The following is a 17496-nucleotide window of genomic DNA, read 5'->3' as shown; positions in this document are numbered from 1 at the left end:
CCACAGCTCGTTCATTGATTGGCTAGAAAGGTTTTCCATTTAATATTTTTCAACTATAGAAGCTTCCAATTTGAGATAATCTTATAGGAACCTGAAGAATTCGTTTACAATTTTTCTCAATTTTAAACATACAGAAGTAGAAGTGAGATAACTAGCCCCAGACATATCTTTTGAGGAAAATACATATTGCAAATTTACTTGCAAATTTCGAATTTAGCTCATAACTTAAATTATTTCGTTCATATTTTGATCATTTGTAGTTTTGAAATTAGTATAGTATTAAAGGCATTTAATTATAAAATAAACTGTTAAAGACTGACCTATAAACTGACTGTTTTAAATTTGAAAGCATTACATTATTTTGAATATAGTTGAATCATCAATTTGTCCAATGTAAGTGTTTTTAATTGGAAAATGTTCCAGTTTTATACTTACAGAGAAAATGTCTCGTTTTGAAATGTTCTTCATTTAAAATTGTTGTAAAACTATATACACAAATTATTCACTTATGAACATTTGGAATTATTAATACATTTGATACATGTCCTTCTAAATCATAAAATTCTGAACAATTTAAACTTGAAACCACTCGATTTTTCACATTTTGATTAAGCGTTATTCAAATTTTCAGTTTGATTCTGAATATATTCGATTTTTGAACAATCTGAATTTATTATCCGCTCGAATATTAACAGTTTTCATTTTTAAATGGTAGAATTTAGATAGATGTTAACTCCAAATTCAACAGTTTTGAACTCTGTCAATTCAAAAACATTGTATTATCAATCGCTTTAAATAAAAAATTATTCATTTTTTGAACTCTTTTGTTTCATAATTTATAAATTGCATAACCTTTAAATTTCAAATGATTTCATTTTTGAACCAATAAAATTTTAAACGTTTCAATGTAAAGTTTATTTTCACACTCTTTAAACTGTAAATAAATCTTTAATACTTCAAACTTAAAAATGGCCAATTTTTAATGAATCATCATTATTGCTTTCAATAGTTTTAATCTAAAATTGTTCATTTTTAAGTCTTTGAAATAAAAATATAAAATGATATAAAAATGAACTTTTGCGATCGTCGGTAGAATTTCCTACTGAAATTTAAAAAACATACACATCCAAAAAATAAATACACTGTCATGTCTATAGTTTTTCTGATTAAATGCAAGCATTTTGAAGATTTTTTAAATATATAATATAGTCTATGGAAAAGCAAAAAACGATCAGTGAGTTCGTGACCCTACTAAAACACCAGTTTTTAACCCCTAGAGATCTCGGCCTTATGCATTTTTTCCTTTGGAAAGGATCTTTTACGATTCTTTCGAGTTATTATCTTTCGAGCTATTATTTTTCGAGTTTCAGCCCTGCAACTGTCTCAAATATTTTATTTATGTTTCAGGCCTGGTCAAACTGGGGATCCACTGTGTGTTGGGGAAAAAGGTGGCCATTAAGATCATTAACCGCGAGAAACTTTCTGAGTCCGTTTTAATGAAGGTGGAACGCGAGATTGCCATTATGAAACTCATCGACCACCCTCACGTCCTCGGTCTTTCGGACGTGTACGAGAACAAGAAGTATTTGTGAGCAAATTTTGTTTTTATTGATAACAAGTATGACAAATCGCTAACAAAAATGCCCTAGATGCAAGAAAGTTTATCTTCCTCCTTGATTAATGAGAAACATTTAAGACAGGAAGTAGGGTCTCAAAAAAGTTGTCATTAATTTTCAACTTTGGAAATGGTCTCTTCTATCAAAAAATATTTTGTTTTTAAATCATTTTTTCAAAAATTTGCAAAAGATTCCCTATTTAATATTCTAACACAAAATCAACACTTTTATTTGAGTATCCACAATTTTCCTTCCAAATAGATATCTGGTTCTGGAACATGTCTCGGGAGGTGAACTCTTCGACTATCTCGTGAAAAAAGGCAGACTAACGCCTAAGGAGGCCAGAAGGTTTTTTCGACAAATCATTTCTGCGTTAGACTTTTGCCATAGTCATAGTATATGGTGAGTAATTTATCTCTCAATTTAAATCCTGATTATATAAATATAAATGCCGTGCCTTTTATGTTTTAAGAGTTTACTAAAAAATTATTATTACAATATCTTAAAAAGGGTTCCATGTCCATCGACATTTTGAATTATTTTGACAGAATTCTGCCTGGAACATTTCATTTTGATACACCATTCCTTCGCACTCTAGAAAGTGGGTTAAGATTGCCTGTCCTATTCTCATCTCTTGACCAACAAAGCCAAACATAGATAGGCGTTACCAGACTCTATACGAGTTGGCAAACCTTTTAGAGCAAATCGTGATGGTGTGAACTATCAAGATTGAGTCAATAAAAAACTAGAAATTTATTGCGCAGAAAATTAATCTATTTGAAAAGAAAAGTGGTTGAATAAGAAGCACGAAATAGACGATATTTATTCTGAACTCCCAAAAAAACGGTATACGGTCTTACACCACAGACTAAGACAGTTGCTCAGAAAGATTTCCAAAATTCCAATTACTCAAAAATCTGAATGCAGAAAAATCATAATTTCATCCTGAAATTCCAAATGTATGGCTTCCAATTTTCAAACCTGACTTTTCCAGTATATCGAGATCAATTTTAAAACATTCTACTTCATCTTTATTAAAGTCTTCAAAGAAAACAAAATTAATCCAATTTTTAAAAACATATATTCTCTATGTCAGATATCCTTCTCATATTAATAGTCTTTATAATCAAACGGTCAGGTAAAATAGAATGAAAACGTTATCGAAAGTATTACATCACGTATAATCTAATTATTGCATCAACTTAATTGGGTTTAATCCCTTTGCTATTTTTCGCTAACGATTCACGATCGAGCACGTTTCCGTTATAAAGTTTAAGAGGAATTTGCATAAAGGTCACAGAAGGCATTTTTCACAATGAAGGTCTTTTCTGCATAGATCCCAAATTATGCACTTGACAAAATTCTCCATGATGCTTTCAACTTAACATTATATAAGATACATTCATTTGTGAAGACGTTTCTATTCTCTTTGAAAGCAGAAATAAAGCTGGGATTATTTTGCATTTCAAAATAGGACAGCTTTTAACCTTGAGAGATTTCACCTCGAGCGAACTTTTACCGCATCGATTAGCAATCCTAAGAGCAATCTCTATTTGCCCATTATGCTCACGGTAATTGCATTAAATTATAAATTAAAAAACTTGTGGACGAAAATCAATTTTTGTTTCAGTCATAGAGATTTGAAACCTGAAAATTTGTTATTGGATGAGAAGAATAATATTAAAATAGCGGACTTTGGAATGGCGTCCTTGCAACCTGCTGGTTCGATGTTGGAAACAAGTTGTGGATCGCCTCATTATGCCTGCCCCGAAGTCATTCGGGTAAGTTAGAAAAATATTACCTTACATTTTAACGTTAAAATTCATTGGCAAATTCAACAAGGTTCCGAGAAAATTTAGAGAGCTTTTTTCAATTTAAAACAACAAATTTCAGTTCTAGCTATCGCAGTATACTAAAGAATGGAAAAAGTCCAAAATATTGCTAAAACGTGTTGAAAAAAACTGCAAAAAATTTTAAAAGCAATCAAAATGAACGTTTGACCATTTTTAAAATATTTTAATTTTGACATTTCGAACTTGACGCACTGGAAAAACTTTGTATTGTTTAAAAAAATATTTCAAAGTTTAAATACACAACAGAATTTAGTTGAGCACTAATTTTTTCAACAATTTCCTAACTTGCCATTAGTTCCCCAATAATGTTTAAAACATTTATTTTTTATGGTTGCAATCTTCTCAATCTTACATTTGCACTTGCTTATTAGGTTCACTGGGACAAGGACATCTTAATTAGCGAACCGTATAGCAGAATTTCAGTTCATAAGAAACAATAAACAATTTGAAATTATTTCTATCCAGTCGACTAGCACGCAGTCGACTGAGAATTTCTCTGTGAGAATATAGTTATACGAGCGGAACATTTTAGTTACGAACACTCCTTGCTTCTATCTCCAGTCGACGGCGGCTAATGAAATTTCTTGTCGGGAAATTATTACCTGCGAGGGTGCTGGTTAAATCACATTTTCCGCGAATGATACGAACACTGTTCCACTCGAGTTCCCTATTAGGTGTTTACACGTTCTGAACTATTTTTATAGCTGCTAGCACAAGATCAATAATATTCTGTTTTCGCGAACACGTTTAAAGTTGTTTGCGGAACTTGATTTCCTTAATTGAGCCGTTCAGAAATTGAGGCACACATAAATTAGTTAATGTTTAAATTAATAAGGATTCATTTAATGTTCTTTAAACATTTTAAGACTATATTTTTGGTTTTTCTTTAATTCTGCTTTTAATTTATCATCCATATTTGATATTTTTGTAGGTATTAAATTAATAAATCTTACCATTATTTTTTTCTGAAACTGCTGTCTTCAAAGCTTCATAGAAACCTGGAAAAAACCGAAATTACAATTTAATATGTCATATTTGTATTTGTGAAGCTAAGGTCGTGGGATTTTCAGGTTTTCCAGTCTGTCTCCCTTTTCAAAATCATGAATTTCGAAAATTCCTCATTTACTCTTAGTACCTAATATTGTATCTATATAACGTTAAAAGTAATTATTTTTTACTTTGCAGGGTGAAAAATATGATGGTAGGAAAGCGGACGTATGGTCTTGTGGTGTGATACTTTATGCTCTTCTTGTCGGTGCTTTACCTTTTGATGACGATAACTTAAGACAACTTTTGGAAAAAGTCAAACGAGGGGTGTTTCACATACCACACTTTGTTCCACCCGATTGTCAAAACCTTCTCAGGGGAATGATAGAAGTTAATCCGGATAAGAGACTAACGGTGAGTCACATTTTCAAAATTGATATGACCTATCAATCAAACCTGCTTACGGGCATGTGATACTTAGAAAATGATCAATTCTACCAGTTTTAGGTTCCCCTGGATTTTTTCCTAGAATAATAAATATTTTGTCTAAAAAATTGGGACATGATAGCTAACATACTAACGGACGTCCCCGTACACTTTTTTTGTGGGTTAATTTAAAAATTTTAATTTTGCTAAATTTGATTAATGTGTGTGGCACTTAGGAATTAGTATCGATTTTATCAGTGTTAGATTCCCTCAGCTTTTCTCCTACAATAATAAAGATTTTGTCGTCAAACTCTATGGAATGACAGCAAACATGCTAGAAGAAGTCGATCGAATAAGGTTTTTCCTTACCAATATTAATTTGTTCTTTTCCAGATGTTGATTTAAGAAATTTTACATTCCGAAGTTCTTTACATAATGTAAAATTTTAAATTGTTTAATTTCTTATGTCCGCGTTCGGAATTAATTCTAAATTTAAAATTATCAACTTCAAACCAAAAAATTTTAAGACAATAGCATTTTTTCAACAAATCAATGTTTTTTTCGATATCAAATGTTAAAATCTTAAACTATCTAAATATATACTTGCGAATGTTTAATTCAAAACCCTTTCAATCCGAAATTGGACAATTTTGAAAGTTTTAACCTGAAATTAATAAATTATGAAATGTTTCAACTCCAAATCGTGCAACTATTAGGTCTATCATTTCTAAATTGTGCAATTTACAAAATACAATTTTGAAACAGTTCAATTTTGAGTATTTGAATTTAAAATGGTCCATTTTTCAACACATCAATTTGAAATGGTCCTATTTTGAATACATACATGTTAAATTATTCAATTTAAACGTTGTAAAGTTAAAAGAAGGAGTAAAAAATAATTAACACTGACTTTTGTTTAGAATGACAAAAAAGTGAAAAAGAGGCTCACTGTCAGGCTAGAATTGTACAAAGCTAATGGAAGATGAAGATATATTAGGAATTGATCGAAAATTTGAATGAAGTGGATGATATATTCATTTGGAATATAACAGGTGGATTTTGATGAGACACCTCATTTAGTTATGGAGTTCCATTATCTGAAACATTTGATCAAATCTGATATCAACATGTTATATATAAATGTATGAGTTAAACAATATCCGGCTTTCAGCTCGCCGAGATAAATAGGCATATATGGGTGACAGCAGCTGGAAAAGGAGAACTGGAATTAGAACTCTCAATGATGGATGTGGTACAAACACACGTGATTCCGTCCGAGGACGCCATTGATCCTGACGTTTTGTTGGCCATCGCCAGTCTCGGATGTTTTAAGGAAAAGGAAAAACTTATCAAAGAGCTCCTTAGTCCAAAGTAAGAAGAACTATATTCTTTTATTATTGTTATAATTGTCTTGTCAGGCTGGTCCATTTAAGTCCCGTATCACTGCGGTTTATATATTCTTTTATACTGCCAGTGGCGGACGGGCCTGGACTTCAAGGTGGGATTCCGCTTAATTGAAAAAAAATTTTCTTGGAAATTTAGTAAAAAATGAACTCAAAATGGAATATCCCTGATAAATAAGGCAGCGAAAAACTATCTTTTTATTTTGTTTTGCTAAACAGTTTTCATTTATTGCTTTACTTTTCGGATTCTAACGTCAAAAACAGGCCTCGGGACTCTCTGCAGAAGTAAAGAAAAAGTGTAAATAGTGTCACAAATTTGAAAAAATAGTATCAAAAATTGTTCAAGAAATAAACTTATGTGAACCGTTGCAAAAATTCAGTGTGGAAAAATTGCTATTGCATGTGAGTACTGAATAGAGTATTAAAGTGAGTACAGGAGACGCAATATACTGGAACGTTGATTTACCACCGGTTTCGGGGATGGCTTTAGCGGCCTTTACTGGTAAATCCAGAACAGTTGAAAGTTTAACTATTTTCTTGCAAATGTATGTATTTTTTTGAGAATTCATCTTTTTGGTTAAAAAATTAACTATTTGGATGAAATTCAACTGTTTCGTAAAAAGATAATCTTTTTGGTTACAAATTTAACTTTTTGGTTGCGTATTTAACTATTTTGTTGGAAATTCGACCGTTTTGGTTCAGTTCAACTGTTTTTCATTTGAAAAGAAAATATTTTATTGGTTAAAATATCAACTATTACATTTTTTGTTGAGAATTCATCTTTTTTTGTTGAAAATAAGATCCCCCCCCCCCCCATTCGAAATAGTAGCAAAATAGTGTCATCACACACAAGAATTGTCAAATAGTGTTAATAGTAGGGACAGTCTGAGGCCTATGGAACTTTTTTCAGGATATGAGCAGATTTAGTTTAATAATGAAAAGTTTCAATGAGTAAAATGCCTTTAAAAAGTAATACAATTATTAATATTGTAATTATGATTAATATTATATTTCTGCTTTAAGCATTATACATAAACAACTTTTTTTGTATTTATAGCGAGTGAAGTTGCCAATATTCCAATACTGTCTACAAGACCTTGTGGTGAATTATACACATCGGTAATAAATTAACAATTACAATAAAAAAAGTGATTTTCAGGGTAGGTGTTGAAATTTGCCTAATTGAAGTTTATGTAATATTTAATCCGGGTATTGATGAATTTTTAAACTAAGAAAAGTCGATGTTTAACCAAAAATGGAATAAATAAATTTTTAATTTAAAAAAAATGAATGATAAAAAAACGAATTTTCTACCAAATAGTTGATTTTTTCGAATTTATTGAACCTTCAACACAAAATGACGAATTTTCTACACAAAACAGTTAAATTATTAAATCAAAATTATAAAATTTGATCAAAAAGTTATTTTTAACAAAATAGTTCAATTTTAACAAAAAGTTGAATTCTTACTTAAAAAAGAACCATTTTCGACCAAAAATGGAATAGGTAAAATTTCAATTACCAAACTAATTTTTCAGAGGAATTCAAGATTTCTCAACCAAAAAGTTGATTTTTCAAATGAAAAAGATGATTTTTTAAACAAAAAGATTAATTTACTAAAAAATGGCGATTTTGAAATAAAAATCGAGAAGCCTCAACCAAAAAGTTTAATATTCAACTAAAAAAGATGAATTTTTAAACAAAAAGATTAATTTACAACGGAAAACGAAGCATTTCTAACAAAATTCAAGAATTCTCAACAAAAAGTTGAGTTTTCATCTAAACATATAAATTTTTGATCAAAAAGATTCATTTTCTAACAAAAAACATTCATCACCTGGAAACGTACTAAAAGCGTTACCATGCGTGCTTTTAGAAAAAAATTTCTCTAATTCTGAAAGGTGTAAATTAAGTAAAGGTGCAACTTATGTAAACTATACGTGTAACGTTACTTTGACTGCCCCCCCCTATCATTTACTAACCATAGGTTTTGTCCCCCCCCCCCAAGTGGTAACGTAGTTTATGGACGATCCCTTAACTAGATTTTAGTTAATTCTCTTTTATTGGAGTTTGATTAGAGCTACACTTTTTCTAATAATTCTAGAATTTTGCACCATTAAAAAAGATACTTTAATAATTTTCCCTATATTAAATTTAATATTTATTTGTAAATGTCTGTTTTCTGGTATACGTCTTTCCAGCTTTGCAACCCTTAATTCCACCATTTTTAATAATCTTTCAGCCACAATACAGAAAAGGTAATTTACTTCCTCCTGCTCGAGAGAAAAAGGAGAAGGCCAGCCTGTGAGGATGAGCTGGAAGTAATGAGAGGCGGAATGAGAGCCTCAGCAACACAATTGGAGTCAGATCCTCCAAGGAAAAGGATTGATACTTGCCGAGTGAATGGCAGTGCGGCCCTGAACTTGGGACAAATCAGCCATGGTTCACCCCTCACTCCAAGAAGGCAATCCAGGTGAATATCTCATTAATATATATCTTCCATTCCCTTGAATACTCAAAATTCTCAAGTTTAATTCTAATATAAATTATATTATTTAAAACTTATTTTAATTATAATTTTCTCAAATTAAAATTTATTTTCCAATTGAAAACCCCATACTAATATAGGTTTTTAATTGGGAAATAAAATTTTATTTAAACTTAAACAGCAGCTTTTAGTTTAAATTCTCTGAGATAAGTAATAACAAAAATACATTTCTGTTCACACCAAGCTTACCCGTTGGCGTGGCCATCATTAATCATTTTTTTATTGTCAGCCCATTATCACTTCATTTTTCCCATAACGAGCTGTTAGTCATAAGTCCTGACAATGCCTAAGCGAAATTGCTCCCAGTCGCGTGCCGTGTGTTTTCATCCTCGCCCCGCACATCGCGTGTTCAAAATCACGTGTCTATTACCTTCATGCTTTCTCTTTAAATCTTGACTATGCGTTGGGTCAGACCTATAATTGTGCCGCAACTACCCCATTTTTTTCTTTTTTGTATTTTTATTTGAAACTATATTCCAACCGACAAGTGCAGTTCTTGTTAAATTCACCTAAAGTTCTCATCTAACTTCCATCTTAGATACACGATAGCTAAGAACAAAAATCTGATAGATGAACGTAAATCTTTTAAGAAGTACTTTTCTTTCAAAGAATAAATATTAACTTCAATTGTATGTTAAATTAATTAACAATGACACTATATAATGACAGGGTTCGGATCAAATAGAAGGCTTAAAAAGAGTCGCATTAGTCGCATAAAATTACAAAGAAAGTAGCATGGGATTTTGAAAAAAGTTTACAAAAAGTCGCATCAAATTTTTATACATAGATATGCAATAAGAAAGCAGTATCAGACACTGAGTGACTTAAACAATAACTTTATTTATGATTATAGATTACATAATTCTCATTGATTTTTACATATTTTTTGCACTATTGAAATAAATTTTAAGGTTGAAGCAAATTCTTAACAATATTCATTCATCTTAAAGAATTTCAAATCGAAATAAATTGCATTTTCAACAAAGTAGTTTTTTTACTAAAAGAGATGATTTTTTAATCTCACAACGAATTTTTAACAAAGGAGTTAATTTTCTAAGGTAAAAAATGGAATGGTTTAGAAAACAGAAGAATTTTAAACCCAAAAGATTAATTCTCAATCAAATAGTTAAATTTATATTAAGTTGAGTTATATTATACAAAAATTTAATTGGATAAACCAGTCATCAGGCATTGCCTCCTTATAGTTCACAAAATAAATAGGGAAAAAATCAACAAAATAGTTAACATTTGAAACCAAATAGTTGAGATCTTTCAATCAAAAGAGACTAACTTTTAACAACGGAATTTCAGTTTTAGCCAAATAGTTGATTTTCAACCTATAAAGATTAATTTTCAACCAAATGGTCGAATTTTCATACAAAAAAAATATTAAACTTTATCTAAATAGTTGAATTTTAGAGCCGAAAAGACTAATTTTCTTACAGATAGTTGAATTATCAACCTGTAAATGTAAATTTTCATTAAAAAGAGACTTTTCAACCAAAGAAGATAATTTCTCCAACATAAAAGATAAATTTTTAATCCATAAGGTCGATTTTTCTATCCAAACAGACGAATTTTTAACGAAACCTTTGAATTTTTGACCAAAAAAATGACTTTTGAACATAATAATTAAATTTTCAACCGAATGGTTGAATTTTTTAATTAAAAGACATTAAATTTCAACCGAAAACAGTTACATTTTCATCTCTATAGATCGTTTTCATACGAAGAAGATGAATTTTTCACAAAATAGTTGAATTTTCAATAAATTAATTAATTTTACACCAAAAAGTTGCATTTACAAGAAAATATTTGGACTTTCAATCAAAAGAGACGAATTTTCAACCAAATAGATGAATTTGCCACAAAAAAAATTAAATTTTCGACGAAATAGGAAAATTTTTAAACAAAGAATTAACTTTCAAACAAAATAGTTGGATTTTTGCATTGAGTTGAACTAGAATTCAGTTCGCATTTAGACGAAAAAAGGGGATGTTCCTTGAAAAGAGGGAAAAAAGAATTCTTTAAAAAGAGGAAAAGAAATGCCCAACTCCTAGGGGTTGCAGTTTGAAAATGCTATAAATTTCGTAATTTTCATTTTATCAAAAAAAGTCACGGGGATGAATTGTTTCTATTATTGTATACTAGAAATACATTTCAACTGAATTTTCAAATCTTGAAAAAAAATGTTTCAAAAATTTATAAAATGCTCTAAATTTTAGAATTTTGATAAAATATGGCTGGTTAATGAACTCCATCTTTCTTGTTGGTCCCTCAAACTGTGTGCCAATGTAGAATCCCATCCGACTAGTCTTTCGAATGTTATCGGGCATACCGACCGCAACGGCAGACAGAAACCGACGTGAAAACCTTTTTTTCGGACTCAAGAGGCCTCAAAACGTCGACATTTGATGAAATCCACGAAAGTCAGTTTTTACATAACACCAACACCTTCTCATAATGGATAAGAATGTAATAATTCACTAATTTTATGCGATCAAAATTAGAATTTCCTATTTTTTAACCAAATTCAAAAAATTCTTTAGACAGTCTTGTAGGGCCTTGAATAAGTAACTTTTTTCTTGTCTTCACTCTTTTCCATGTTACTCACGCCTTGTTTGGCTTCAAATATTTATTTTCGTTTGGTTTTTTATATATTGAAAATGCTATAAAACTGGTCATTTTCTTTTTGTCAAAAAAAGTCATAGGGATAAATTGTTCTTATTTTTATCTACTATAAAAAGCTTTGAATAGAATTTTCAAATCTTGAAAAAAAAACTGTATCAACAATTTTGAAAAAGCTCTAACATTTTTGAATTTTTATCAAAAAAGTCACATGATCCGAACTAATTGAATTAAAAACTTGAACTGGAATTTTGAGATAGAATTTTAATGAAAAAATTTTCGGAAATACTAATCAGCAACTCTTATTATAATTTAATAGGAATTTGAATTGCAGCACAAGGCATCATGCCAGACGATCGCCAAGTACGGGATCACATACTCACGCTTCACATTCGCACGCATCGACTCCAGGAGGATCCCCTCTGCATACGCCTAACTTCGCAAACCTTTTGAGTCCTCACAGACCCGTTCCAAGTTCACATCATGGACAATCGGGAAGTCCTCACAGGTTATCGAACGTTGGTACTACGAGCGGAAATGGCAGTCCGCCTCAAGGAATACCAACTCTCGTTCCACCCCTCGCTAGCGTTGGAATTGAGCTGAGTGAAGTTCAACCTGGTATGATTAAAAAAAATTATTAGTTTCTGTTTCTTGTCTTATCCAAATACTGCTCAATTTTTCCCTCTTAAGGCTTAAAGAAAACTCTAAGTGCCCTCAGAGTCCTCTTTGTAAAAAAATAGGAGAAAGAGGGAACATTTTTGCAAAAATAAAGGACTTTTTATCAGCATCGGTTCATCTAGGATTGGCTGAATTTGTTAAGAAATCATGAAACATAGTATATGTGAGTGTCCGCATGAAAAGGGCCCTTGTTTAAGAGATATTCGCGTTTTTTTAAATTTAGGTAAAAATTATCATTTTTGGGTTTCAATTGGCTTTTATTAGTACTCACCAAGTTTAGGTTTTAGTTTTCTCGAAAAATGGTTTCTCCAAGATATCAATTCAAAAACGGCCGGGCGACTCATTTTTCAACCTTGAAGATAATTTATTTTATTATTTTGACCCTGACGGCGACCGTTTTTCCAAAATTCAAAACGAATTTTTCAAAATGTATGCGAGATACGGAAAAAGTCCGAAAGCAACATTTTTCTTTTTGAACAGTTCTACCAAAAATTCTTTCCCTATTGTACGCTATTTTTACTCGATTTTGTTTTAGTATTTGCAAAATATACATTTCTTCGAACAAATGTTGCTGCAATATATCGATAAAGTGGAAGAGAAACGTTTTGTAGAACTCTTCGAAAGGAACACACTTATGCTTAGACTATTTTTTCATATTTTGCATATTTTTGAAAAAATCAAACCTTTTGATTATCAGGAAGACGGTTGCCACTTGGTTACTTTTTCTTCTTTTTTTTTCGTGAATTTTGAGACAAAGATAAACCCTCTGCCAGGGTCAAAAGAAAAAAGTTAAGCATCTTCATTATTTGGATAAAATACCGGATTACAAAAATATATGACCAAATTATTGAAACCTGATCCCGAAACTTTCTTTGGGTGACAAAATTTTCATGCCACAAAAATTGGATACTTTTTAACATAATGAGCTAAAGTCCAATTTTTTTCGCTTATTTCTATTTAGAAAATAAAATAAAGATATTTCTGTCACAAATGAAAATGAAAAAAGCAGTAAAGAAACAGCAATAAAGAAATCCAATCACGTTAAAGTCCAATAAATAAATTTAATCTGAAATTTAGAAAAGCTAGATGCATAACTAGTTCCAAGGAACTCCTAGAGGGCGCGATGCCGGCATCCTTGCTCAAAAGAGAAATTAAATGTTTCATTTATATCTAGGGGGTTGAGATTACGAACGTCATCTCCTCCCATCTGTGCTTCTTCCTGACAAATTATCGAAGTATCTTGTCATGGATTGTTTCAAAAGCATGCATTTCACTGAATTGATCACCAAGAAGTTTGGGGATCAAAACGCTAATATTCGCGAAAATAGAGAAGAGCAGCACTCCAATAAGTCAGTGGAAGAAATCTGCAAGAACTTGATGAAAAAACAAGTCGCTGCAGAGGAAAAAAAGACTTTCCAGCTTTTTGATAAGATGAAAATTGAGAAGTGATTCTGCCACTCCCATTTATAATCCCACTACTTGATAAATTCTTTCCCGGGCTAACTCTAAAATTTTTAGGGCACATCCCAATAATTTAATTAAAACATAATATAGGAACAGTGATTTTGCAACGTGAATTTAAACGTTTTTGAATCATTTTTTTATTGTTGATAATATTTTTTAAAAATCTGTGATAATTTTTAGACAATACGAGTATATGTTTAAACCATTTCTGCAAAAATGAAATTAAACTGCTGAAAGCCATTTTGTTATTTGCGTGTGTTTTTCAAACTTAGAAATAACTTTCCTTAAAGTATTCACATAAATTCCAATACAAATTAAACAGTTAAAGAAATCCCCATACAAAAATACTATAAAATAGGATTTTTTGTAATTTTGAATTGCAGAATCATTCACTTAATTTTAGATCCCTAAAACTAAATAAAAATGTAATTTTTAAAGTAATTTTGTTGTTTAAAATTTTAAACAAAACTATTTTTATTTTTTTAAAGAGGAATGAAAAAAACTATTAATATAATAAGGAATGTACAAATTTTATTATATATATATATATTTGCAATCAAGTGATCTGATGAGAGCAGTGCCACGGACTAAGTTAAATCACTGGTGAGATTAGGATGTTATAATTTAATTTAATACAATGTTTAAAATCTTTTGCGATGATGTTGTATAGGTACAAAATTAGGAGCATGGTGTAGTTTGGAGTTTATCTTTTACGGCCGCGAGCTGCTGTTTTTATTATTATTATTATGCAACACTAGCGATTTACGGGACAAAATTTTCAAAAATTAAACTCGTGACCTGATGATACTTCACTTTAATAAAGAGAACTCTGATTTTCCCGAAGATTTTTTCTCTTGACGCACGCCCCATTATCCAACTTCCCGTCAATGGAAAATAGCAATAACGGGCATACTGTAATTATTACCTTTTGTATTCGCAACACAGTGCAGTACACTTAACGTGTTTGCATAATAGAGAATACGAGTCTGGCTTCGGGCATCTGAACTATTTTCTGTGAACCAAAGCACTCGCTTTGTCTCGCGGAGCTTTTTAAAAATTCACGTCACCTCCGGTTCCAGAACCTAACGAATAGGGGCAATTCTTTCTTTCATTCGAAAATTGCATCGTCTTGGGTTGTGCATTTATAGGTGCGAAAGATAATATTTATATAAGCCTTTTTTACAATGGATCCTTATTATAATTCTTTCTATAAATTCCAGAACAATTCAGGGTGGCAATTTAACTTCAGAAAAAAGTTTCCAGCCAATTTCCTGGTTTTCAAATAATGGTCTACGCAATACAATTTTCAATTCTTAGACTTTAAACCTGAAGAATATTATACACTTTTAAATCGAAAGCGCCTTGAGTAAATGCAATAAGTTTATTTTTAAGGCTTGGCAAGTTGACATTTTTTTATTTATGGCCTAAAAATAAAACGAGTTTAAAATTAGTTTTTGATGACTGAATAAGTTTATATTTTTTAATTATTTGATCGATCATTTCAAATTGATAAGTTTTCTAAATTAAAGAATGAAAAATTTGAGTGCTTAGAATCGTTCAATTTTAAATAGGATTTAAAGTGATTATATGTTTTTCACCTAAGAGTGAAAAAATTTTCGATTTTCAAGTCAAGTTGCCCCTTTGGACTACATTTTTTATCGGTACTATCTGAATATTAACTTGAAGTTGCAATTTAAATTCGAAATTATTTGTACTGTATTTTTAAGTTCAACAATAAATTATTCATACTAAATATTTTATTTAATCATTAATATTATGCATTTATTGAGTTTTAAAGTAATTTCAAATAAAATATAAATGTAATGGAATTTCTATTTTAGTCATGGCAGTGGGTGTAACACCTCCAGGATCTCCTCACACAGGAGCAGGCTCTGGTGCTCATCATTGGAGATCACGTTTAACAACAATAAAGAATTCTTTCCTAGGAAGTCCGAGATTTCATCGACGTAAATTACTCACCAGCACCGAGGAGGTGATTACTTTATTATCAATACAAATTATTCACGATTTAAAAATAAAAATGATTCAGATTATGACTGAGTCAAGAATATCTTACTCGAATGGAATACATATTTATAAAGTCAAATTGTATTCTTAAATAAATTAAACAAACATTTCATTTTCAGACAATCTATATCCATCTTAGTTTCAAAAAGATTGAAAAATTGGATTTTTTCAAATTTAAAAGCTTCAAATGTACAATATTCTCCAATTTGAAATATTTACAATTTTTATAATTAAAATTGTAATGCTTCCCAAATTTAATAAATGGATCATGCTAGATTGTTGTCAAATTGGATTGATTTGAACTAGGCTTCTTACAAATTTATTTTGTTATTCAACAGCTTTGTAATTTGGATGATTAAACATTTTAATGCTTCCAAAATGAAATCTCTCATGCGCTGAATTAATCAAATCACATTTCCAAAATTATGTTTGCTTTCAAATAGAAATTACCACAAATATTCAAAACTAGCAACTTTTATCCCTTTTCAACTCGGATGCTTTGAAATTTGTTTAGATTGATAAAAAAAGACTTGTAAGCAATAAAACATTTCAATAAGGAATTTGAATTTTGTTATTCCAGGTACATTTGACACCAGGTTCCTCCCCGGAGTTAACGAAAAAATCCTGGTTTGGCAGTTTAATGGCAACCGAAAAGGACGAGACATTTACGGTATTAGTAAAAGGAAAGCCATTGGCTAGCGTAAAAGCTGACCTAATTCACGCCTTTTTATCTGTAAGTATAAATCCGCAATTTGTCGATCATAGCAGTAAATGACTTTCTATTTTTAGAACAGTTAATTCCTATTTTAATATCCTTTCATAAAGAGATACCTTTTTTCACTGTTACATTTTTAAAACTTATGCCACTAAATGAATGGTCTCCAGATTTAATCTCCTAAGCAAAATTTTCAAACCACTTTCTATTGTTTCTAAGTTTACATTTTGTAACGATAATATTAATTTAATTTTACTTTATCATCTTCTTTCTCTTTTTCTGAAAGATTTTTGGAAAATATTCTTTTTTAAATTCCAGATAGCGGAATTGTCCCATAGTGTGAGTTCACCAATGTCCTTTAGTGTGGAATATAAACGTGGTAGCACGGGACCAGCAATGTTTCAGAGACAAGTACGCTTTCAGGTTGACATTAGTGCCATTTCAAAGCAGCCTAGCGAACCTCTCTATGCTATTACATTTACACTCCTAAGTGGTAAGTTCTTACCAAAAGGAATATCTAATTACTAATTAGAATACTTTAATAAGATAAAAATCTTTTCCGAGACACTAAATTTCTTGTTTTGAATAAATGAAATTGTACCTATCCCAATTGTAAGTTTAAAAAATGAAAACTTTGACGATTTTACTAGAAAAATCATTTAAAACTGACTTTTGTTGTTAAATTTTCAATTGGGTTCTTTTGAATGAATTAAATTTAAAATTACTCGGAAAAATAAAACAAGAAAAGATTTAATATAAAATTATCTAAATTCTTAATTTGAAATTATGTATTTATTCAAATTTAACGCTAACAGTTTGAAATTCAACAGTACACTAAAATTATTCTTTTTGGACTTTTAAATTGCTAAATTGTTTAATATTGAATGATTTCTTGAAATCATTCAGTTTTTTAGGCTTTAAATTAAAAATTGGTTAGTTTCCAATTCCCTTTAAAAACCTAAAACTGCCCACATATTAAGAATTCTAATCCTAAATAAAATTGCAGTCTTGTAGGATCAATTTCAAATTATGTATTTAATTTCAAACTCTATGATTTTAAAATCGTTCAGTTGGAAAAGTTTTCATCTGCAGTTTCTTAATTTTGAATGCTTTTAATTTAAAAACAATTTCATTATTAATAAATAAAATA

The 17496-nt window shown here is 30.3% G+C and overlaps 1 protein-coding gene across 6 annotated transcripts in view; it reads left to right on the top strand.

The window, feature by feature from the left end:
• Nucleotides 1-17496, top strand: part of LOC117176123 (serine/threonine-protein kinase BRSK2) — a 69599-nt gene that overhangs the window by 46210 nt on the left and 5893 nt on the right. For 3 of the 6 annotated variants that reach the window (XM_033366188.1, XM_033366186.1, XM_033366191.1), the window contains exons 2-11: nucleotides 1408-1588; nucleotides 1878-2018; nucleotides 3247-3397; nucleotides 4655-4870; nucleotides 6054-6253; nucleotides 8528-8758; nucleotides 11781-12079; nucleotides 15445-15596; nucleotides 16212-16364; nucleotides 16665-16839. In XM_033366188.1, coding sequence (XP_033222079.1) covers nucleotides 1408-1588; nucleotides 1878-2018; nucleotides 3247-3397; nucleotides 4655-4870; nucleotides 6054-6253; nucleotides 8528-8758; nucleotides 11781-12079; nucleotides 15445-15596; nucleotides 16212-16364; nucleotides 16665-16839 — 1899 coding nt within the window. Of the gene's footprint in view, nucleotides 1-1087; nucleotides 1235-1407; nucleotides 1589-1877; nucleotides 2019-3246; nucleotides 3398-4654; nucleotides 4871-6053; nucleotides 6254-8527; nucleotides 8759-11780; nucleotides 12080-15444; nucleotides 15597-16211; nucleotides 16365-16664; nucleotides 16840-17496 lie in introns of those variants that run through there. The other 3 variants (XM_033366189.1, XM_033366187.1, XM_033366190.1) reach the window with 2 other exon arrangements.

The sequence above is a fragment of the Belonocnema kinseyi genome, chromosome 7, assembly GCF_010883055.1.
Source record: "Belonocnema kinseyi isolate 2016_QV_RU_SX_M_011 chromosome 7, B_treatae_v1, whole genome shotgun sequence".
NCBI classification, from domain to species: domain Eukaryota; kingdom Metazoa; phylum Arthropoda; class Insecta; order Hymenoptera; family Cynipidae; genus Belonocnema; species Belonocnema kinseyi.
The sequence above is the reverse complement of the archived record's forward strand: the minus strand, read 5'-3'. Positions and strand labels throughout refer to the sequence as shown.